Genomic DNA, 26,493 nt, shown 5'->3' with positions numbered 1-26,493 from the left:
AGGACCGAAGTCATCGGACTGTAAAGTGAATGCCGATGATAGGGTTCATGTCTGGATTAAGGACGACAGTTCAAACTATCGAGTTAATTGAAGTCTAGTTGTGCAGACAGTACTTTGAACCCTGACAGGAGCTGTTTTTGCCTGCTAGTACCCGCTCATCACTTCTACTGCTCGCAGGAGTGGGGAGTTACGAAGGCATAGTTAGCCAACTGCTCAGTGTTTGAGATACAGGCTGTCCTGTGTTTCTGTCAGTCGCGTGTGGACCGCTGAACAGTGCAGCGGGGCTCCGCGGTGTTATTCGACGTCCCCGGCTCAAAGCACGTGGCACGAACACGCCAACTACTAAATCAGACCACCACATCCTCCATATTTTAAATGTATTAATTGATCGCATGCAAAAAAAATGCAACTAGTAAAATGCAGACAAATTAAATATATATTTTAAAATGAAGGAATATTCAGAAGATTTTGAAAAAGAGTGAGTTGGTTTTTCAGTCATCCCCGTGCAGCGTAGTGAAGTGGTAAATCGAGTGTTTCCTGTGCTCTCTCTTACAAATTATGATTAATTGGCAGTAGCCTTGTCCCAATGCTGGTCCTGGACAGGGCTGTGGGGCGTCTAGGCTCATACCTTCTTATTCTGTTTGCTTTGAAGGGCGCCCTACAAGATCTACGTCTCTATGGAGTTCCAGGGATGGCAGAAGTTCAATGTGAAAACTATCAGGTAAGCTGCTTTAATTTATTTTTCATTGTATGTTAGATCCAACAAACATGTATACATTTTTATCTAACTCTTTCCAAAATTATGAAGTCAAGAGAAACAGGATCATTGGAGTGGGAGGGACTCGTTGAAGTATTCAGCAGAAAAGAAATGTGTAAGGTATAAGGCATGACTGTTATTTTCTTATATCCATATCTAACAGCATTACGATGAGATGATGACAGTTTCAGCTTAGCTGGCAACACCTACAGAAGATTTTATCCAGTCAACGTCTAGTGCATCTGCCATAATTTGAACTATATCATATATAATTCATTTTGATTGTTTGTGTGTCATTTTTCCTTTTGCCCCAGAGGAGTGCGACAGGCTTCGGCAGCCGGCACAATTCCTATCATTACCGCTAGATGGGGACTTCATTCATTCCATTACTGACCCGACCGAATGACTGGAAACAGGCTGTGGAGTTTCATTTTTTTATTTCATATATAATTTCATGTATTCATTTTGTTTATTTATGTGTCATTTTTCCATACCTTCTTCCTTAACATTTCTAGAAGAAATATTGAATTTTTGTTTTATCTTCCACCCTCTCTCCAACTTAAAACACTAGTGGCCACCGGACTGAGTAGTTCAGACGGTTGAATGCTAGCCTTCTGGGTTCAAGTTGACGGGTTCGATCCCGGCTCATTCGTATAATTTGATAGTCCTCAGAAACGTCAACATTGTATAGGTAGATTTACTAGCACGTAAGAGAAATCCTGCAGAACTGAATTTCTGTACTTCAGCGTCCTCGACAACCTTGAAAGTAATAAAGTGGGACGTAAAATAATTAAAATTAGTAGTAGTATTCAAATAGGATTTTCTCATTGTATCTGAGGTCTCAAGCAGGAAGATTATATTTTAATGTTATTGCTATCCTTCGTGACTAAAGTATAGTCCAAGAATTGGGTGACAATTGGATGACGGATTTTATCGAAATATACCTATTCATAATTTACAATAATGCAAAGACCTATGAAGCCGTGACACCATAGGCCTTACTTGATGTTTTCTTAACAAACAATAACACTGTCGCCTCGTAAATACATCGTTTACCTCGAAATGTTCACGTCCATGGTGTAACAGCGCTGTAGCTATCGTGCTCAGAGGCCATAGTCCATTCACACTTACCGAGTGAGTTTGCTATACTATTCGAGGCTTCTACCTGTTAGCTTGTATTCGGGAGTTACAGGGATCAAACCCCACTGTTGGCAGCGCTGATGATGGTTTTCCGTCTTTTCTCGTTTTCACATCTTAATAAAGGCGACAGTCGTTTTCATCCCAGTCCTAGTCCTTTCCTGTCCTGTCTTATCGTATCCCATCGTCGCAGTAAGACCTCTCTGAGTCGGTGTGACATAAAACAAATGGAAGAAAAGCATACAAACATACATCCTAGAGTTAATGCAATTACTCTGTTTATTCTTGACACGGCTGACAAAGAAAACCAGTAACTTAATGATTTTGATTAAGGTAGAAACAAAACACTTATTTTGTTCATAAACATACAGTATATCCCAAGTACAAGTACAGGGTCCTTTTGTTTTGGTGTGGGGGGGGGGGGGGGCGCTTCGCAGCACCACTCAGAACACGGCACGGCACGGCTGGTGCAATGACACTCCCTCGCTGGCCGGTATAATGCGCGATTTTTCCTCCCCACACATCGCGGCAATTCATACTTATAGAAAGACATTTCTAGTGAAACTATTAGTCTAAAGCCTACCTGGCATTACATTTGATGTTCACAATGTTGTCCCTCGGCTGTCAAACACGCCTGACACCTCGTAAACAGGTGTGCAGACACTCGGCGAATCTCAGCCCGTGTGATGTTCTAAATAACTTGTGTAATGTTGTCTTGTAGTTCTCTTGTGTGAGGGTTTTTCACATACACTTTTCCCTTCAGCACCCCCCAGAGGTAATAATCACGGGGATATAAATCAGGAGATCTAGGGAGATAATTAACCAAACGATCTTCGAAAACTCCCCGTATTATTTCCATAGACCGATTAGTGGTGTGTGCCATCCTATTATCTTGCATGAAATAACCTTTATCCTTTCTTCAGCTCTTGAAAGAATGGTCTGAGAATGAGGTCTATATATCGACCAACATTTGTTTCACGGAAACACATAGGCCCTATAATTCTGCGAGCACTTATTGCGCACCAGATTCCATCATGAAGTGGACGGACATGCAGCTGATGGGGATTTTCTGCACACCAGTAGCGATTGTTTTGACTATTTACATAGACATGCCTGATCACTATAAAATAAAAGTTCTAGGTCAACATACCCATCGTGAACTGAGCGAAGCAACCCTAGCGAAACTGTCCGGACATCTTAAATATTGGGCAAGGGTGAGTTTGTACGGTTTGGCTTTTTTTTTTTGTTGCTTTGTGGGCAGAAGATAATGACACATTAGCTTGTACGGCGAGACGCGAAAGGAATTTTGTTGAACTTCTTTCCAAGAGACCTCCTATTTCGTCAAGCTTTTCATGTGTAGTTCCAATTCCTGTCCCGCAGTCTCCGACACACGCCACGGTAGCTCTCGATATTTCTCTTTAGAAATGAATGGTGAAGGCGATACTTACCTCCCCGTTTTATTTCGAATCTGCCTGAGAATGAAGCAATGCAAGGATAGTTTTCGCATTCTGATTGACTACCTCCTTAGTAAATCCCCCCTCCCCTAATGGCACTACAGCCCTTGAAGGGCCTTGGCCTACCAAGCGACCGCTGCTCAGCCCGTAGGCCTGAAGATTACGAGGTATCGTGTGGACAGCACGACGAATCCTGTCGGCCGTTATTCTTGGCTTTTCTAGACCAGGGCCGCCATCTCACCGTCAGATAGTTCCTCAGTTCTAACCACGTAGGCTGAGTGGACCTCGAACCAGCCCTCAGGTCGAGGTAAAAATGCCTGACTTGGCCGGTAATCAAACCCGGGGCCTCCGGGTAAGAGACAGGCGCGCTACCCCTACACCACGCGGCCGGCTCCTTAGTAAATACCAGTAGCTGTAAAAGAGAACTCTGTTGATATTTGTGACCCGAAAATAAAACCCAGGCAACAGGAACCACTTTAGAACTGAGGGATGAAACACATTTTTATTGTATAAATATGTATCGTGGGAAGGTTACGCATGGAAAACAGTTTATTTCAACAAAACAATCTGGACATTTTTAATCAAATTGAAAGCCATCAAACTAAGTAATCTTTTATTTTGAACTGAATAACTAGGCAATATCTCCCTCAGTGCTTTAAAGTAAGCAAGCAAGCAAGCAAGCTTGTAATTATACGTGACTGCTGATACCTTAGTCATAGCCACGGGGTTTTCTGTAAAATAGAAACCACTAGAACATGAGTTTTCATTTCAGCACTTCCATCCCACAGTCGTCATTAAATTGTCACATCCCTGCTTCTAAATAACTGATATCCGGGACAATTTATTTTAGCTCAAAATAATAATAATAATAATAATAATAATAATAATAATAATAATAATAATAAAAACAAAACACACTGGGTAATAAATATACAGAGAGGCTTAATGCATAAAGACATATTGAGGGTTATTTAGCTAAGTTGACCACCTCAATTACTAGTGAACAGTTGAAGACATTGACATTTTGTTTTCACTTCCAGTAGTAGTACCAAGGCGCTCATAATTGGACTTAAGTAATTTTTCATGGCCTCACTATCTTCTAAGATAATGGTACTATTTTTTAAATGCTTCTACACTGCTTTTCTACACCTAGCCTTAAACCTACAAACATTAAAAAATTCAGCACCGTGATTATTTTGAAAACCTACGATGATATTAAATGAGTTAAATCATGCATTTTATCATAGTGCATTTACGGGCAAAGTAGAGGGAATATCTAGCTGTCAGAAGAACGTAAAGCAACATTCTTTTTCAACTGCTAGCTCATGCTTCATACGTAGCGCTAATCGGACAGGGCAGCCCCAGGCTAGCAAATGAAGCACGTTTGAATACATTTCTTTTTCTAGAGAAGTGCTTGTCCGATTTTACAGTACTTTTTCACAGCGTACCTAGCCTTAAACCTACAAACAAATCCAAATTCAGCACCATGATTATATTGAGCAGTTTACCGTTGATGGAATTTGTATAAATTTAAGTTGAGCATCAAGTTTTCCTATGGGCTAGTTGTGGACATGAATTTTGGGCATAATTCCTTCGAATTTCTACCTACGTGCATATTAACCATTCCTCGACCATGGTCATCTATTAGATTTTTTAAAAAAATATTGAACTCTGTTCTACTGTCTAATGTAGCTGGCCTTAAGCGGAAAAGAAAAGCTTCTTATGACAATTAAGTGTCGCAGAATAGCTTTTCTTGACTGCAACTTACGTATCACCATCACCATTAATTTCTAAAGGGAAAGATCGGGAGGTGGAGTGGCGTGCGTTGGTGGAAAACTTTTAACTGTAGGTCAGGCATTGGCAAAGCAAGCGGTCTCTTTGCAATGGCAGAAGACAGTGAAGTAATCTCCGTAGTGCCCGCCAAGTTTCAGGACACCGAAGAAGGCACATGAAAAAAAAAGAAGACTGCGCTGATAGACAATGTTGGATAGACAATATGCTTCTAAAATTTGCATTTATCATATTCAACTACAGTCTCATATTACTTTAATAATAAAAATGCCGGATTCAGTGGCTCAGACGAATGAGGCGCTGGCCTTCTGATCCGAACTTGGCAGGTCTTTTACTGGCTCAGTGCGGTGGTATTTGAAGGTGCTCAAATACGTCAGCCTCGTGTCGGTAGATTTAGTGGCACGTAAAAGAACTTCTGCGGGACTAAATACCGACACCTCGGCGTCTGCGAAAACCGTAAAAGTAGTTGGTGCGACGTAAAGCCAATAACATTAATAATAATAATAATAATAATAATAATAATAATAATAATAATAATAATAATAATAATAATAATAATAATAATAATGGACAGTTGAGGCGCTAGCCTTCTGACCCCAACTTGGCAGGTTCGATCCTGGTTCAGTCCAGTGGTATTTGAAGGTGCTCAAATACGTCAGCCTTATGTCGGTAGATTTACTGGCACCTAAAAGAACTCTTGCGGGACAAAATTCCTGCACCTGGGCGTCTCCGAAAACCGTAAAAGTAATTAGTGGAACGTAAATCAAATAACATTGTTATTATTAATGATAATACATTAGTAAATAGCTGTCTTCTGGCAATCTGACATCATCAGGGCTGCCTGCACGTCAATTTTGGCGTTCTATCACGCGGAAAATAAATCAGAATTCCATCGGGTGACTTTTGTATTACACTACTGGTATTACGTAGTTTTTCATGCTGATATCGTACGAAATGGATTTTTTCCGCCGTGCTTCCGAGTTAACTCTGCCGGGTTAGAATCTGTGATCTGGAGATCCGGTGTTTGGCATTCTGCCACAGATCCAGAGAGGGAGCCTCCATACAGTTGATAAGAATGAACGACGTCTGGGTGGACGCGACGACGATGACATTTCATACAAATATAAATAAGCATGCTTGAATACTTCTTGATTATTAACTATATTTAGATCACGGGGCGTAAATTTGTACCAAGAATCCGAACTCCTGGAACATTATTTTTCATTTGTGAAACTTCACTGAGTTTCGGTCTATATCCATTCCAAAAGTTAATGATGAAGAAATTCAGCTATTAAAATCCTTTCGTACATAGGGGTATTCTTGTCGTCATCGCTGTGTGTATATCCTACGTACCAGGAGTGGTGAGGAAATGAAATCTGTCAGTATAAACTGCAGCCGTCAGCGTAGTGACTGGCTCGATCCTCGGACCCCTAAACGATGTTGCATTTCCCTGGTCTAAGACAGGAAACCATAAAAGTAGTTAGTGCGACGTAAAGCAAATAACATTATTATTAATAATGAAATGAAATGTCGTATGGCTTTTAGTGCCGGGATATCCCAGGAAGGGTTCGGCTCGCCAGGTGCAGGTCTTTCTGTTTGACTCCCGTAGGCGCCCTGCGCGTCGTGATGAGGATGAAATGATGATGAAGACAACACATACACCCAGCCCCCGTGCCATTGGAATTAACCAATTAAGGTTAAAATCCCCGACCCGGCCGGGAATCGAACCCGGGACCCTCCGAACCGAAGGCCAGTATGCTGACCGTTCAGCCAACGAGTCGGACATTATTAATAATAATAAATTAGTAAATAGCTGTCTGCTGGCAATCTGACATCATCAGGGCTACCTGCGCGTCAATTTTGGCGTTCTGTCACGCGGAAAATAAATCAGACTTCCATCGGGTGACTTTTGCTGAGATATTCATTTCATGTGTAACACTACTGGTATTACGTAGAATTTTTCATGCTGATATCGTACGAGTTTTTCTCATCGAATCTCTGGCAAGAAACAAAACCTCGTATGTCACAATGGTTTTTTCTGCCCGTTATGTTCCTTAAGACTGGTCACTCCTCTCAGCCACATATGGATATGCAGTCCATCAGAACAATTTTCATTGTGTTGGCTTTCGTACGCTTACGTGTAAAGCAAAATGAACCTTACCTTTTATGCAGGAAGATATGTTTGCGTGACGTATTTACGCACTCCTACAGTATTCTGTATTTAAGATTAATTTTCTTTTATACATTCGCATAGGAAAATGAACACAACGAACATTGTTCCGATGAAGAGCATATCCATACGTGGCTGGGAGGCGTGACAAGTTTCCAGCAGAGATGTGCGCGAATGACATGACTCCGAGGCCGCACTCAATGTTGCATGCGAGGAATCGGTTCCTCAATGACGTCACCAGAGTGTGCTGGGCGCACCCACTAGAGTGAGTATATAAGTGGAGCAAATTCGAACGTGCAATATTTACTATTTTGTATGCAACGTGGTTCGATATAACACGCGTTTGAATTAAATGTGTTAATGATTGTTATGAATGAATTATGCCACATAATAATGAAATAACAATTTAACCTGGTAGTCTGGAAATAACATTACACATTCCGACACTGGGTGTAGGAATCGACGTTGTTATCCCTCTACTGGTGACGTACTCCGAAAGGAACATAACTGGTGACATGGTGTCTGAGAGACGTCTATAATTTGAGCACTTTTTATGGAATTATATTTCATTAAGGCAAGCTTGATTCGTTTTATATTGAAAAGGCATATTTTAAGGAATATTTTAAGACATTTTATTACCAACTCCATTACACCAAAAAAATTAAAATCTAATTCCAAGTGTATGTCACTTTACGAAGAAGAAATCTACGTTTGAACTAAAAGTGCATCAGCATTTGACTCTGAATCGCTTTAAAACTATGTTTACACAGACTGAAACATAATTATTTGAGAAAACACACATTTATCGCACGTTCACTGAAACTACAAAAATCTGCATAGCACTAATTTACACATTCAAAATATTCAGAATATTTGTCATTTGTCTTATTTAATTTCTTTTTCGTCCAATACGCACTCGAATCACATATTATATTTGTTTGCATGTTTTTACTAATCAAGAGAAAGTTTTTCTTCCTACATATATCCTTTTCTGAACATTTTGGAGCGAAAGCGGCCTAAGTGTTCTAAATAAGAAGTGATTATGTAGGCCTACATGCTATACATATCTTGCGAAACTTCTTAAATGAAAGAGTCCATTCTGTATTTATCAATATGAAAAATAGCGAGTACCACTCGTTGCCGGACAATTACGGTCACGGACATTTGCGGTCGCCGGACATTTTCGGTCACCGAGATAAACTTGTGCCCACTCACAGAAATTCCCCAGTTGCCACAGGACTTTTGCGGTCACTGCAGCAGGGGGTGAGCCTCATTAGCTTAATCTCAGAGTATCCCCGCTAACCTACAGCTGATTTTAAACACGTCAAAATGATTTTAATACAATCATTATACCAGTGCAAAGCCTCGATAAAGTGTGATGCTAATCAGGATTTTGAAACATATAATTTACTGTCGACCAAATTCTTGTATGTACTCGAATTTGGAGGTTTTTACCCCCTGTGGGTGGGGGACACAGAAGAAGAATACATCCATGGTATCCCCTGCATGTCGTAAGAGGTGACTAAATGAGTCTCCGGGGGTTCATAACTTGGAAGAGTGGGTTGGCGGGATCGAGAGGTCAGAAGGCCAGCGCCTCAACCGTGTGAGCCATTGAGTCTGGCATTTCTAATTCTTTCCCATCCCATTTTCTCCGAAAAATATGTTAAGGTGACGTTAGACTACCATAAATAATAAATAAATAAATAAATAAATAAATAAATAAATAAATACATTTTAATTAGTTAACGACGGATTAACTTTAGTTTTTCTGGCCTACCTTTAATTATTCCACGATAAATAAATGCGAAACTTATTTTTTGAATTAGCCTCTGATGTTTGTATATAAAAATTCACTTCGTGATGTATTAGAGTTTAAATGTAAAATATACTAGCTTGTATACCTGCGGGTGGGAGCCATGGGGCCTTTTCGTGATGGTGGTGATTACTGTTTTTGTGAGAAATTAGAACGGTGCCACCATCCTCCCTTCAAACTAACCAGAAGAAAATTCGAATAGATCCGACTCTCTTTTAGGGAAAAAGAAGGGAAAAGCCTCGAAGGACGTGAGAATGTAAGACTGCCTGGGCTTGGCAAACATCGCACCGTGGAGTCGTAAGAGAACAAGAGTTGACCAAGAGAGGTCGGATAGGAAATAGAATAGAATAGAATAGAATAGAATAGAATAGAATAGAATAGAATAGAATATATTTATTTATCATCTACAGAATTGTATGTTACCAAAACCATGACATGACTTGTTGTTCTCCTTCAGACACACGCAGGTGACGATTTCATGTGGACTTTCCCTATACTTTCTGTACATATAACTATTTGCCTTATTAGTAACTGTCAAAACCATTACAGCACACACCAGTAAATAATTACACCAGGAAGTTTAGATATAGAATTGTGTTTGTGTCTGAAGGTATCAGTCTCTAAATAATGCCCGTGAGAGAAAAATGTTGATCTGCAAGGAGCGAGCAGGAGATCAGGCAGGTTAGCGGGGATATTCCGAGATTAAACTAATGAGACCCACCCCTTGCTGCAGTGACTGCAAATGTCCTCTCACAACTGGGGAATTTCTGTGACTGGGCACAAGTTTCTCTCATTGACCGCAAATGTCCGTGATTTTGTGATGACCGCAAATGTCCGGACACCGTACCACTGACATTATCACGATTTCTGTGAATTTCCTATTAGCGATCCTAGTTCAGACGCTGCTGCTGTGGGGTCTTGCGTCCGTCTTTGCGTCCTATCTTTAGGATTGTCAAATCGTAATGCTACGAGAAGAATAAGAAACCGATTTCCAGACATGATGAGGTGAAAAGTTTCTCTGCTGGGTCCATCCACCACCACCCACCCAGTTCTTTCGTCGACTTTGGTTGCTTTAATTGCGTATGGAGTATGGGTTAATTTCTGACATGAGGTTATAGCTGGGCAGTGTGTGGCCTGGGCCGGGTCCACCCGTGGCAAACATTGCAGAAATATCTTCATTGTTTGATTTGAAAGAAGCAGTGACTTGGAATAAACGTGCATAATCTTTCTCTCAACCTCTCATGTCACCACTGATGTCCGTCATGTTACGGTCTGATAAAATTGTAGTTGGACTTGCGCAATCCATCACTAGTCTTCAGGAATAAAATGGATAGGAAGAACATTGTCACGTACGAGGTATTGTCTTCATTGACGATATTTTCGAGTGTGCTTAGGAACTGAAGCGTCTGCACCGCGGGCAGTGTGTTCGCGCTGTAGCTTCCCGCCCGATTGTTTCGTGTTCGATTTATGTGCCAATTTCTAACTGGGCCGAGGGTTGAAATGGGTCCCATTTTCCGCAGGAACACAACTGGAAAGGGAAGTCTAATATAATATTACCTTGTGTCTTTTTTAGGAACAGTTTCGTGTGTGTTCTGACTTCAACTGCCGGTGAATGCTGGTATGGTACACTTCCCGAAACAAAAAGTGATCAGTTGGAATTTTTTGAATCCCCGAGTAAATTCAGGACCGAAAGAAAGGAGCTTGTCACCACAGAGATTTCTTGGCTATTTAATACTCGCAGGTTGTACGTTCGATGACTTAAAACAAATGTGGAAAAATATAGGTCTCTGCGGATCACACTCACCTGTGCTGAATACTTTCAGTGATCAAAAATTGAGACGCACTCTATATCACGTGCCTGTCCTCTTCACCGTTCATACTACTTACGGTTTCGAAAATTTCTGTAAAGTGATAGTATATTATATCGATGATTCAGTATGTCATATTCTCTTCAGTTAATAAGAAAATATGTCATGAGAGATCATTACGGACTTTATCTGCCAAGAATATTGATGCCCAATCAGACGGCTGGCAGAAACTTGAGTGCCACGTGGTCTGCATGGTGACATTTTTAGTTGTATTGCTTGCCTTGCTTGGCAGGTCCGCGTCTCTCATATCGGAAAGCTCCTCATTTTGGTCTCACGAGGCTGAGCGAACCTCGTTCCAGTCGTCTGTCCAAAATCGAAACCCCTGGACTGACTAAAAAACGAATCCAACACCTCCTGATAAGAAGAAGAAGAAGCACTGCTCTCAACAGACAAACGCCACCAAACTGTTATCCTCCCATCAGACTGAAATATGTTAAATTTACTCTCATCAGCAAATATAACGTCATTCCACAACTCATTGTCTTCTCCAACATGCTCTTTTGGCAAACAGCATTCTCTTTCTTCGATTTATTTGATTTATGAAGGGTTTCCTTCTTGGAATACGACCGTGAAAGTTACCACTTCAGAGCACTCTCCGTATTGTTTCGGGATGCACTGTCTTTGAGGGTTACTGCAGTCGCTTAAGTGCGGCCAGTATCCAGTATTCGGGAGATAGTAGGTTCGAACCCCACTGTCGGCAGCCCTGAAAAAGGTTTTCCGTGGTTTCCCATTTTCACACCAGGCAAATGCTGGGGCTGTACCTTAATTAAGGCCACGGCCGTTTTTTTTTTCAATTCTATCCCTTTCCCATCCCTGCGTCGTCGAAAACTTTCGTTGTGTTAGTGCAACGTTAAACAAGTCTGTGTCATATGGGAAGAGTATTCACGAGAGTCTACTCAAATTTGATCAACCAAGCTAATATATTGTCGATCGCTTCCTTCCCACCCCTAGCCCTTCCATATTCCATCGTCGCCATAAGGCCTATCTGTGTCGGTGCGACGTAAAGCAACTAGCAAAAAAAAAAAAGGAACTTTCACCCCATCAACGCAGTAACTAAAACTGAGAGTATTTTTCCTATTTGTGAAACTCTCAACCTGACTTTTAACTCCATTTATCATCATACTATTGCCTGCTGTCCCCCTCACACCATTATCGACGTCATTTTGCAGTTGTTCACAATCTTGTAACTTATTTATTACTCTGTACAGAAAAACATCATCTGCAAAAAGTCTTATCTCCGATTCCACTTCTTTACTCATATCATTTATATATATAAGAAAACATAAAGGTCCAATAATACTGCCTTGAGGAATTCTCCCCTTAACTATTACAAGATCAGATAAAGTTTCGCCTACTCTAATTCTCTGAGTTCTATTTTCTAGAAATATAGCCACCCATTCAGTCACTCTTTTGTCTAGTCCAATTGTACTCATTTTTGCCAGTAGTCCCCATGATCTACTCTATCAAATTCCTTAGATAGGTTAGTCGCAATACAGTCCACTTGACCTCCTGAATCCAGGATATCTGCTATAGTATATCTTGCTGGAATCCTATTGTTGAGCTTCGGTGGAATAACCTCGCCCTATCACTGATCTTCAAGAGAAAAATCTGAAAGCAACTGTGAAGTATGGCGGTGGGCATGTAATAGTGTGGGATTGCATGTCGGCGAATGGGGTTGGTGAATTGGTTTTCATTGAGGGTAAAAGGGACCACTTTCAATACCGTAGAATACTGAGGGACAATATGAAAAAGACAACCGAAAAGATGGGGATTGGTGAACATTTTTAGGTTTCATCAAGAAAACGACCCACAGCATATGGCCTGGAATGTAAGGATGTAGTTACCGGACGAGTTGGCCGTGCGGGTAGGGGCGCGGCTGTGAGCTTGCATACGGGAGATAGTGGGTTCGAATCCCACTGTCGGCAGCCCTTAAGATGGTTTTCCGTGGTTTCCTATTTTCACACTAGGCAAATGCTGGGGCTGTACCTTAAGGCCACGTAACTGGGAAGAGGCCAATAATAATATAATCAGAATGAGAATGTTATGTAATAAGTTTTCCCTCTTTAATCTGACAGAGAAAATAATTAAATCCATGTATTTGCAATGGCCCAAATATGTCACCTGATTTGCCTCACTTCGTAATACGTTTGTTGGTGGGTTTTTTCGTAACATTCAGTTTTTCACATGGTTTTAATTGTAATTCGAAAACTATTGAGGATATTTGCTTTTTAGTGTACCTTATTTAGAGTGACTCGCATAATTATTCGGACAGACATGATTTATTATATTTTCCTTTTTATTAGTGATTTCAGTAATAATAAAGCACTGACATAAATTAAATACAAATTTCCAATATAACTTAACGTCCATCATTCTTCTAATGAGCACTGTCAATGAAAATATACACTGACTGACAGAGCAAATGCAACACCAAGAAGGAGTGGTTCGAAAGGGATGAAAGTTGGGGAAAAAACAGAGACGGCACGGACGAATAATTGATGTTTATTTCAAACCGATATGCAGGTTACACAATGCGCACGGCATCGACTCAGTAGGATGTAGGACCGCCGCGAGCGGCGATGCACGCAGAAACACGTCGAGGTACAGAGTCAATAAGAGTGCGGATGGTGTCCTGAGGGATGGTTCTCCATTCTCTGTCAACCATTTGCCACAGTTGGTCGTCCGTACGAGGCTGGGGCAGAGTTTGCAAACGGCGTCCAATGAGATCCCACACGTGTTCGATTGGTGAGAGATCCGGAGAGTACGCTGGCCACGGAAGCATCTGTACACCTCGTAGAGCCTGTTGGGAGATGCGAGCAGTGAGTGGGCGGGCATTATCCTGCTGAAACAGAGCATTGGGCAGCCCCTGAAGGTACGGGAGTGCCACCGGCCGCAGCACATGCTGCACGTAGCGGTGGGCATTTAACGTGCCTTGAATACGCACTAGAGGTGACGTGGAATCATACGCAATAGCGCCCCAAACCATGATGCCGCGTTGTCTAGCGGTAGGGCGCTCCACAGTTACTGCCGGATTTGACCTTTCTCCACGCCGACGCCACACTCGTCTGCGGTGACTATCACTGACAGAACAGAAGCGTGACTCATCGGAGAACACGACGTTCCGCCGTTCCCTCATCCAAGTCGCTCTAGCCCGGCACCATGCCAGGCGTGCACGTCTATGCTGTGGAGTCAATGGTAGTCTTCTGAGCGGACGCCGGGAGTGCAGGCCTCCTTCAACCAATCGACGGGAAATTGTTCTGGTCGATATTGGAACAGCCAGGGTGTCTTGCACATGCTGAAGAATGGCGGTTGACATGGCGTGCGGGGCTGCCACCGCTTGGCGGCGGATGCGCCGATCCTCGCGTGCTGACGTCACTCGGGCTGCGCCTGGACCCCTCGCACGTGCCACATGTCCCTGCGCCAACCATCTTCGCCACAGGCGCTGCACCGTGGACACATCCCTATGGGTATCGGCTGCGATTTGACGAAGCGACCAACCTGCCCTTCTCAGCCCGATCACCATACCCCTCGTAAAGTCGTCTGTCTGCTGGAAATGCCTCCGTTGACGGCGGCCTGGCCTTCTTAGCTATACACGTGTCCTGTGGCACACGACAACACGTTCTACAATGACTGTCGGCTGAGAAATCACGGTACGAAGTGGGCCATTCGCCAACGCCGTGTCCCATTTATCGTTCGCTACGTGCGCAGCACAGCGGCGCATTTCACATCATGAGCATACCTCAGTGACGTCAGTCTACCCTGCAATTGGCATAAAGTTCTGACCACTCCTTCTTGGTGTTGCATTTGCTCTGTCAGTCAGTGTAATTATTAAAAAATAAAATCAAAAACCAAAACCAATTTTGCACAAAATTATTCGGACACTTTCCTTTTTTACTCATGGTCGTGAATTTCAGTATCTTGTGGGCTTTCTTTTCATTTTAATTAGTCGACTTGGCATGCTCTCACTTTCCGGGTGTAATCGGGAGGTATCTTTTGCTACTCTTCTTGAAGTCGGTTTTTCAGCCGTTCTCTATATGTGATTGTTGTTTTTCTTATTTCTTTATCAAGTTTGTCCCAAAGATTCTCAATCACATTCAAGTCTAGTGATTGAGGGGGAGAATGAAGCACTTGTGGGCAATAAAACAATAACCACATCCCTTTTTCTTCTAGTGGCTTTACGTCACACCGACACAGATAGGTCTTATGGCGACGATGGGATAGGAAAGGCCTAGGAGTTGGAAGGAAGCGATCGACAATATATTAGCTTGGTTGATCAAATTTGAGTAGACTCTCGTGAATACTCTTCCCATATGACACAGACTGTAGGAGATTACAACCAGAGCAGCCTAAGATATAGATGGAAAAAAGCGATGTTAGTTGCAAATGGAGCATCTTTGATGGTATTTACAGATTTATTGCTAAGCCCACTGGACTCCCAGATAATTTCCATCCTCATTTCGAAGCTTAATTGCGTTGCTCCGCCCCTTAAAATATCAATCACTGCGATCTCTAGCGTGCCAAAGACGTCATACCATATTCTGCGTCAGCGTGAGTAGGCCTACTCTTTAAGTTGAGACGGCATCTTACTAGTGTGTGGTCAGGCGTGTGGTGTGTTACCATGGGCAATGTTTTCCGTTTGAACAATACCATGCTGTCACAGTAACGCGAGTACAATGTGGCGTCCTGGTGCGGTGCCTGATGGTCCTTCGCGTGATTACACAAATTAGTGTGAAATATATCTTCACTAGAGGCGCGTGATAACCCTGTTGCTTTGTGACTGGCGTCTCACCAAGTTGGCCACGAATCCTGGCCAATACTCGTGGGATTTTTGAAATAGAAGGTCACATATCTGTGGTTCGGATTTCTCGTAAAATTTGAGATTCCACGGCTATGATCACGATTTCAACAAGCACAAAATACTACGGTTACTTGCTTAGATTTCCATCTTTATGTTTTACTTCAATTTCACTAAAATGATAGCAGTTAGCAGCTTGAAAAATGGATTACACTTTGCAGACGTAGACACACTCCAGAATTATCTAATTGGACGGGCCCTTCAGCTGTAAACTTTCAGAAGATTGTATGTTCGTGGCCACCGGACTTTTTGTTGGTGCTTTTCCGTGCTTTTCGCGTTTTGATATGAGGCAAACGCTGGGGCTGCAGAATTAATACTACGGTCGTCACCTATCATGTCCTAGCCATTTTCTATCTTAGCGTCGCCAAATGCCTACCTGTGTTAGTGCGATATTACACAGCAAGAAAGAAGAAACCATTCTTGAATTATACTAGATCCGTTTTCTTCAACGTTCAGATGAATTTGTAAATTTAGACAAAATATAAGTGTGATACGCACCTGTCAATTTCATTTGCATACTGGCAACACTACATTAAAAATTAGAAACCGGAAACAGAAAAATGTCTTAAAATCTCAAGCTCTTGCCAAAAGTTAACCAAGTGGACTTTCCTCCATTACTATGGCAGTAGAGTACCCCTTATACCCACAGTGAAATAAATGTCTTCGCATTACCCTGCATGGGAACATGTTTCAGATTGCTCATGTTTCAAACATAATGAAAAAAGTATTTTCTTCTGTGCACTCACTAAACAGACTAAAATATTTTCTTCCGTAGAAATGAAAACTAATAATTGCTTCACTTTTTACTGTGACGTGTACGAGGATGAAGGAATGATCTTACAAAGTCTTCTACAACGAGGACAAAACGTATGCGTGTGATACATCTTCAGACTTAGAGGTACATATTGTCCAGTGTCCAAGTCAATCTCTGTCACAAATCAGTGGCCCCCTTTGGGGTCACACTCCCTTCGAGCAGTGGTGTATGCTGGGATGAAGACGTGGGCTATCACTAGACTTACGTTACCCCTTTTCGATGGTTGGTTTAGTGAACGTCACGCATTAATCATTTTAAGCTGTAGACAATAGCCAACGGAGAATCCTGCTGTGTTGTCAAGGCTGCTTCACAGGCTACTCCCCTGGCCGCTGCTACTGTCAATGCTCAACACCTGATCAGTGGAGATGCTAGCCTAAGATGTAGCAAATTAAAGTCCTTAGCAAAATTCGGGCTTTCTGGCCAAATGAATAGAATGCTATGCTTTTGGACGATGGCCCCGTTTGAATTGTCAGAATCAACCCCCTCTTACTCTGTTCAAAAATCCGACCAATTCTCCCGGGTTCGAACCGAGGTATTGGGATCCGGGAGGAAGATAGGATTGAACATCTACCGCATACAGGACGTCCAATAACATTTTCTGTGAGAGAAGAGTGTTATGTCATCAGAAGAACAAAAAAAAGAACCTAACTTAAGTGCTCCAAAACTTAGTAAGGAGATTGTCGCAGACACCTCAAAGACAGTGCATCCCGAAACAATACGAAGAGTGCTCTGAAGTGGTAACTTTCACGGACATTTAGTGATTACGCGACAAAATTAATTCATACGGTAGGTCACCCAAGAGAGTTCTTATTTTCTGCAATCTAGTGAAGGAGAAACTTCAGAACTTTCACGCTGACAGCCTACATTTCCTCGAATCAAAATTCTTCCAACACGATATGCTTATTATTCATTATTTCGCCATTCATTTCATCCTCATTAGGTCACCACCAAGCCTATACAGACGCACGGCAATATTATTATTATTATTATTATTATTATTATTATTATTATTATTATTATTAAATAAACATTTTGAATTTTACAGCATTACCAGCGGTAGTACCCACCGTTCACTGGTTTATTAGCTTCTTTCGGGGATCAGTTGTTGTGTCCGACCCATAATCACGGCTTCGATTCCAACCAACGAAAGAGAGCACTAAACCTGAAAGACTGCATTTCACTTTAGCAATTCTACTCCTATAACAGCATCCCTGCAGTGTCTTCCTACAAGGATGTAGAAATAAAAGGGAGTGAAATACCAGCACTCTGATATCTCTGAGTATGAGGCGAGGTAGTACAGGGTCTTTATTTATGCTTGGCAAGGACTTTCTCGCTCGACCTTGGCCGCCAGTGACGGTTCAGTTGCCGGCTATCACGCGTGCGTCTGTACGGCAGAATACGGTGCTCAAAATCAGTATCATGCATTTTACTCACCATTTTTACAGTTTATGCTGAAAATGTTCCCCATGCGTTCCCAAACATAATCAGCATCTCCTAATGAAGTTTTCGCTTACTATATCAAGTTCTTCAGCACTGATGGATGCAATTGCTGCTCTTATATTATCTTTAAGTTCATCTAGTGTGTGAGGCTTGTTCCCATAAACTACATTTTTTAACATACCCCACAAATAAAACTCACATGCCGTTAAATTTGGGCTACGAGAGGACCACAGATTTTTACTTATGATCCTCGTACCAAACACGCTTCAGTAAGGAGATAACGACCTTTACGTCTATTTTTATTGTTGACTTAGCCTGTACGTTTGAATATCTTGGCCAGTTGTTTTATTGTTTGATAGGAATGGGTCTCCCTGGAAATTTCGCTCGAAACTTTTGTCTTGCCCTAGCGCACGATTTTCTGCATTTAATGCAAGTATTGTGCAGATATACACGTTCACGTAACGAATATTTCACATACATTACAGCACTATACACAATCACAATCAAACACTATACAATACGACATACAGTACGCAGTAGCTTCATTGAACACCCTACTATCTCGGAGCTCAGCTCGCAGCAACTGCAGAAGTGCCGGAAGCCGCGCTCGCCAGCGGCCGGTAGTGGCCTGCCATCGGCGGCCAAGGTCGAGTGAGAAAGTACTTGCCAAGCATAAATAAGGAACCTGTATATACGATGGTTGCTCCTTAGCAGCGGCGATCTGACGGAGCGAAGCCTTGCCCACCTATCCGCCTGGTGCCTGCACCTATCGGACATACGGTTACGTGCCAGATGCGACCGTGCCGGATGCGACCAGGCCATTATCGTGCCAATAGCGACCGAGTTGATAAGCATCGTGCTGCATGCGACCCATCAATCACTTAATATTGATCTGCATTAAGGGCTGTCCCCAAGTGGCAGATTGCTTATAAGTAGCTAACTTGGTCTTTTCTGAAATAAAGGCCTGACACCGTTGTTAGCAGGTTCGAGTGCCGTTGGTCGAAAGAAAAATATAATAATGTTGCTGGCTTTACGTCCCACTACCCTACTTTTATGGTTTAAGGAGACGCCGAGGTGCCGGAATGTAGTCCCGCAGGACTTATTTTACGTGCCAGTAAATTCACCGACACAAAGCTGACGTATTTGAGCACGTTCAAATACCACCGGACTGAGCCAGGATCGAACCCGCCAAGTAGAAGTCGGAAGACCAGCATCTCAACCGTCTGAGCCACTTAGCCTGGTTGAAAAAAAATCGCCATCAGAATGTTGGCCGGCAGGGTTGGAAAGTTGGTGTTAGACAGTTTCTTTTGAAGGCACTAAACATGAAAAAAGAAAAGAAAAAGCATATGTTACAGAGAGGGAAAAATTAGTTTCGGATCTTGCTAGAGTAAACCAGATGTGAGCAATTGCCACATTTTCTTGGATGAAATCACACAACTACAAAGTTCGTGAAGAAATGCTGCTTGCAGGCAATCACTGTTACACCTTCATTACCGGGCGAGTTGGCCGTGCGCGTAGAGGCGCGCGGCTGTGAGCTTGCATCCGGGAGATAGTAGGTTCGAATCCCACTATCGGCAGCCCTGAAAATGGTTTTCCGTGGTTTCCCATTTTCACACCAGGCAAATGCTGGGGCTGTACCTTAATTAAGGCCAAGGCCGCTTCCTTCCAACTCCTAGGCCTTTCCTATCCCATCGTCGCCATAAGACCTATCTGTGTTGGCGCGACGTAAAGCCCATAGCAAAAAAAGAAAAAAGAAAAAAAAAGGAAATGTGCGATTTCCAGAGTTGAGGTTTTTCTGACTGAAGGTCTCCTGTTGATGTTTCGAAATCCACTGTTTCTAATCTTCAATGACTCGATTATATCTCCTGTTTCTTGTTAGCTTATACATCTCCATAGGCTACACGGGAGCAGGAAGTTAAAACCTTATCGGATGCAGCTAGTGGTGCTCTGCCACCTCGACTTTCTTGTGTTATGCGTATGTTCTCTTACGCCTAGCCTCCGATATCCTGGGCTTATTCGATTCTCTTAACTCATTAGTTCTAATTATTTTCATTTGTAGTTGGCTTGGACCTTCTTTAAATTAAAACATTGAGATATTTCGAAAATTTAAAAAGAAACTAAAATACTTCAATCAATGTTTCTTACAAATATCAGTACAGATATCGGCAGATCTCTCATAGACGAAACGAAAGAGACCTCGCTGCACGTGCTATACTGCCGAGTTATATTCATTTTACCGCACGCTCTGAGCTCCGATTTCACCACAAAATGGTGCATGCACACGCCGCTCTTTGTTGTGTCATCTGATCATGTAAGCTATACCATATAACCTATTTGGTTAGACTATTTAGACCTTTCTTTTCAAATGAGTTATTACGTTTTTGCTAGCTTTATAGATCTGAAATTACTGACGGAAGTCTTTTATACAATTTTTAGGGGGACATTCATACTTTTACTGTGGGGGCCCAGTACTGGAATGAAACGTTAGACATACTCTACTATGCGCCAAAACATCCAACACCTTGAACTGCAGAATAACACTTGCCTACAGTGCCGTGAACTGATGAGTGTTCGACAATCTTTTGTTTCGGAAATGGAATGAATTAGGATGTGCACTATTTGAAGTCATTTGGCATGTAGCTGCTTGAAAGGAGATTTTTTGCGGATAAGTTGAAGCTTTGACAAGGGAAGTTGGTTATCCCCATAACATTTCATGCCATTTACTCCATTTCCTAAACATTATGGTTCGAATGATAATGGAAATGAAACCAGATTGAAGAAGTACGCTAAAACATTTACTATCGTGGATGGCAAAGAAGGAAAATACAAGTTAAGTACAGGTCATTTTGCAGACGGTGGGTATATATAATGCAATTGGTTTTATGTCCCAACGAGCAGAGTGGCCGCGCGTGTTGATGCCGCACGACTATGGAGCCAACTCTGCATTCGGGAGACGAGTAGGTTCGAAACCCACCGTAGGCTGTCCTGAGAATGGTATTCTACGGTTTCCCACCTTCATTGCCAGGCAAATAAGGCTACTTCGAACTTCGACCTGCTTACCCAGTTTCGTTCACCTCATTCATGTTATCCTCATTAACTTCTCAACTGAGATGGCATCTGCAAGGGCATCCGGCTGTAAAAAATGCCATACATTTCATCTCGCCTCATCCCTGACCCCGTATCTGGAAACGGAATGTTGGTTTTATGTTCCAAAAACTACTTTCGAGGATTTCAAAAACGATGATATGCTAACATTTCCTGTTTTAGGATTTATTCTTCTTTATACACAAGCCCGGCGTATATGAGCATTTTTAAATGCCAACGGAATCATCCAAGACCAAACCTGCCAACTTTGGCTCTGAGCCACTGAACCCGCCCAGTCAATATATAAACTGTTGGTTGCGTGAAGAGAAGTCAGAAAATGCACTGCATGTATATGTCTTTTATTTATAATCATTAATCACATTAACGGTGTTAGTACTGCCACTGATTCTTTCACGGCCCATATTTATAGACACGATACTGTATAGGCTTTTGGGTTTATGCCGTGTCAAGAAAATAAGGTGAAATTCTTTACGTTTCGCAGTGCTGTGGGTCATCAGAAGAAAACCTCGACTGTCCACGAGAAAGGCTTCTTAAACAATGACTCTTTGAAATTATTTTAGAACGTTATAACAGGAGTGGAAATGGAACGTTCATTCGTCACCAGATGGCTCCCCGGACGTGGAACAGCGCTCGCGTTCAAAGCGGAAGCTGACCGAACCATCAGAATCAGTCTAAGAGGGTCACATAACGTGTGTACGTAACATATGACATTGACAGGTGTATGACATTGACACAAGCCTGGAATGAAACATCTGGCGATGAGGAACGTACGAATTTGGAGAACACTGAGACGAAATAACAATAGTGAAGGGACAGAGAAGGGAACTACCTACGTAAATCCTTAATGGCTGGCAACCAGGTATTACTTAATTGATAGCAAGTGTTCCTTTAAATGTAAATGGCATTTTAATGAAAACAAAGCACTGCATTTCGTGATACTTGGCATTCTTCGAAATTATTGTATGCAGTATACAATATAGTAGCTGCATGAAGATTGGTAATTACTTTGAGTGGGGATGAATTATGACATGAGATTAAAGTAGGCTTTTTTCTCTCTCGCAGCACCAATTTTGTAATCTCTTATTGAATGTGGTTATTAATAAAAATATTTTAATCAATCAATGATTTTAGAGAAACATAAAAGTTAATGGTTTATACGAAGGTTGAGATTTATATGTAATGTGTGATTTAATTACGATGTTTAAAGTAATGGGATGCCCAGAGTGGTATGTTACGTGCATCCCTAGCTTTGAGACCCACCGCACACTAAGCTCTTTGAGGTAGTCCCGCCAGGTCATATTAAAGCAGGTTAAAGGAGAACGTTTAACCATTTACTGTACTTGAATAACAACGAAGGTAGAAAGCAGTACATGGAAACTGCAGGACATTTTTCAGTCCGTATATGAACATGGGAGAGCCTTGTTTATCCGGATTCCATGGATACAGAGATCCGGACTGATTATGCAAAGAAATAATAATTGTTTGGCCTCAGCTACCGCGTTGCAGACAATTTTAGCTCAGCGCCACTTAGGTTGCCTGCGTGACAATTTTGACACTTTTCACTTTATCAGATGGCAGGAAAACGTATCTCTATTGGACGATTTTTGGATGAGATTTTAAAGTAATTGTATCGGGTAAACACCGAATGTGTCATCAGAGATCATTTATATGCCGATATCGTGTGACATACTGTAGAATGCAGAATAAACTTTCATTCTTCCTTAAAAATCCGACTACTTCTTTTCGGGCTTGAACCCACGACCTTGAGACCCTAAGGCCAACGAACGGAGCTTATTAGGCCCTATGTGGATAATACTTCTACATTAAATTCACACTTAAAAATAATCGTACCGAGTATGTTAGCCGTCCGGTTAGGGTCGCGCATCTGTGAGGTTGCATTCGGGAGACAGTGGGTTCGAATCCCACCGTCGACAGCCCTGAAGATGCTTACCGTGATTTCGCATTTTCACAACAGGCAAATGCCGGGGCTGTACCTAATTAAGGACACGGACGCTACTTTCCCAATTCTACCCCTTTCCTATCCCTCCGTCGTCGAAAACCGTCGTCGTATTAGTAAACAATTAGGTCTAACAAAAAAATATAAAATAAAAATAAAAAGAGATACGTCTCCGGTTTATTCATAACACCCAATATCGCGTCGCATTCCGTATTTTGTCACAAGACACTATTTGTTGCACAAATTTTAGGATGACCCCCAGTTGTAAGACATACTGATATCAATATTTTTTTGTCCATGAACTTACTCTTGATTTAAAGCAATCGTTTTAATAATGCTACTTAGTTATACTGGTTATATGAAAAATAAGCATGGGTACGTGAAGCAGAATTTACTTCGAAACTTTTGGCAGGAACACTTTTGAGAGGATTTTGTTAGTGAAGATGGGAATTAAATAAATAGTTTCGTGTGGTTATTTCTAGGCGGGTGCAGCCCTTGTAAGGCAGACCCTCCGATGGGGGTGGGCGGCATCTACCATGTGTTGGTAACTGCGTGTTAATGTGGTAGAGGGTAGTGTTATGTATGGTGTGTGAGTTGCAGGGATGTTAGGGACAGCACAAGCACCCAGTCCCTGAGCCAAAGGAATTAACCATTTAAGGTTAAAATCTCCGACTCGGCCGGGAATCGAACCCTGGACCCTCTGGACCAAGGGCCAGCACGCTAACCATTTAGCCATGGAGCCGGACAGATGGGAATTGAAAGAAGTAGACTGGTATTAGATACCATCCCGTCCGGCCCCGCGGTGTAGGGGGCAACGCGTCAGCCTGTCACCCGGCGGCCCTGGGTTCGATTGCCGGCTGGATCAGGGGTTTTTTAATTGTAAATGATTAATATTCCTGGCCTGGGGAATGGGTGTTTGTGTCGTCCTTAACGTTCCTTTCCTCACATTCAACATTCTACACTTCCGCAATTCCAATTACACGCAGGTTCAAATCATAGGTGCAAGTAGGGCCAAAAGACCTCTATAGGTCGACGCCCCGAACAAATAGCATAAAAAATATATACCATCCCGTCACTTGCCTGAATTTGATGTGGAAAAGTAAGGTAAATTCTTTCTACTCGCTTTTTCTCGAAAGGCCGAATGTACCTCGTTCCACAATCCTCACGTTAGATTTACATCTCAGACAGGTCCAAGAATCGAATCGAGAACTTCGTACCCCAAGATTACTCAAATCTATTTTAAGGGGAGTATAGGCTAAATGACCATTTTGTTGAAAAAATCGTATTTTTTATTTTTATGCCAAAACATTATTTGGAATTTGCTGTTCAATTTAGTGTATGATTTATTAAATTTGATTAGAAGTATCTATATTTAATTTAATTAGTTGCGCAGGGCATTTTCAGGATTTCATAAACCATTTTTCAGTAAACACTTAATATCTCAAGAACCATACGGTCTAGAAGGCTGTGGTTTGATTTAAATTATAGTGGGAACATTGCTGCGTAAGTTGGTGGGATTGGCATAACATTTGCATTTATTGTTTACGTTGTGCGCGCAATATTCTTGGTATAACGTGCATATTTTTCATTCTTTGTGCTGTTGTGCTAGCGTGTTATTGATCTTGAGTACATTTGATCATGACAATACCAAAAGGGGTCGTATGCTAGACAATGCCATCAATAAACTATCAGATTACTATGGTCAGGCGGTCAGAAGCAATTAAAATAATCTAGATGATATGAAAAAGGTTGTGTGGGCAACATTTTTCCATAAAATATCAACAGATGACAATCCAATCCACAACCTTCATTCTGGCGAGTGCTGTAAATAAGAAAGATAAGTTAACCCATGTGAACTCTATACCTGAGGCTGTTATGTTGGCTATAAAGCCAGTTAATAGAGATTTGGCAAATCCATATCTACTGAAGAAATGTCTGACAGGGAAATCACAAAACGTAAATGAGTCATTCAACTATGTAGTGTGGACAAGTGTACCTAAAAATGTATTGTGGGGTAGCATACATTGAAGATTGGTGTGTATGTTACTGTCATCACATTTAATGATGGCAGTACTGGTAGAGGAGCTGGGTTTGAAGACTGGTTGGAATACATGAGCCATACTGAAAGAACTGGACAAGGAGCGAGTCGACAAGGCAGAGCTACAAGACCAAAAAGTGTCCAAGGAGGCAAGATCTTTGAGGAGAAAGAAGAGGATAGACTCGGACAATGTAGGAGATGATGAAGACTACACTGCCGGTGAATTTTTTACTCTTGTTGCTATTGAAAAGTGAGTTACAATGTAAATTAATTTTTAATTGCGATTTCTGAAAAACTCATTTTTTTCAGACAAATGACCCGTTATCTCCGGATCTATAGAAGATAAACCCTTGATATTTTCACTGCTCATGTATAATACCCTAGTAATACCACACCTCGAGAATGGTAGAGATAGATTGTACATTTGAAGAAAAATTTTAAAACATTTGACAAAAAAGTTGTAAAGATATAACACAGAGAATTGTTTTTATCCCAACTCCTAGGAAGTGCACTTCAATACAACTAGAGGAATAAGTACGTAAAGCATGTATAAATAATCCTTAAAAGTTCCATTACCTTTCATGAAGTAGTTCTTGAGAAAATGGGTCATGAAATAAGCAAATTTAACATTAACGGGACAGGCCATTCATACTCCCCTTAAGGCTATTTTGTCATTTGAAAAATCAGACTTCCTAGAATAATCCTGTACTTTTATACGTTTTATACGCGACGAATGTTAGAGAAGCTAGAGCATAAAATGAGATTGTACGAAAATCAGACTTGTGGTAAAGAAATTATGTTGTACTCTGCTGAATAACTTCTTTTTAATATGCTGTTTGTTCGTGGCGTCGACCTATGATAAACAGATTAAGTAAGTAAGCTTGAACCGAAGACTTCCTTATCTGTATAAATTTATTGCCATTCAGCTTTGATGGATCAAATTCTGTCATTTGCGAACTTGTGTGAAATACGTTTGATTAACTGAATTATGTTTGAAACGAAGATAATGTTACCACTTCGTAAAATCTCTGAATTTTCGACACCTTCTCATGCAGATGTTCTACGTTTTTGGAGATCCAAACTAAATAATCATGTAGGTTTGTATTTTACCCAGGTTCTCTTCTTCTCTTTCTATCCTTTCTAAACATCTTGTTGAAAGCCTAACACTCTACCGCCTACTCGTAACTATTAAAGCTATAACTATTTCAACGGTGTAGGTTGCCGTTGCCCATAAGAATGTGTAACACGGAAGAAGATGGTTTGAACATCTTACTGGATAAACGTTCTGGAATAC

At 41.6% G+C, this 26,493-nt stretch overlaps 1 protein-coding gene across 1 annotated transcript in view; it reads left to right on the top strand.

Annotated features, from left to right (window-relative positions):
• The first annotated feature begins 272 nt into the window (after positions 1–272).
• Positions 273–26,493, top strand: part of LOC136856947 (collagen alpha-1(XVIII) chain) — a 622,397-nt gene continuing 596,176 nt past the window's right edge. The window contains exon 1 of the mRNA XM_067135237.2: positions 273–721. Coding sequence (XP_066991338.2) covers positions 587–721 — 135 coding nt within the window. The 5' untranslated portion in view covers positions 273–586. The remainder of the gene's footprint in view (positions 722–26,493) is intronic.

This window comes from Anabrus simplex, chromosome 1 (assembly GCF_040414725.1).
Source record: "Anabrus simplex isolate iqAnaSimp1 chromosome 1, ASM4041472v1, whole genome shotgun sequence".
NCBI lineage: Eukaryota > Metazoa > Arthropoda > Insecta > Orthoptera > Tettigoniidae > Anabrus > Anabrus simplex.
This window is presented reverse-complemented; position numbering and strand designations above follow the sequence as displayed.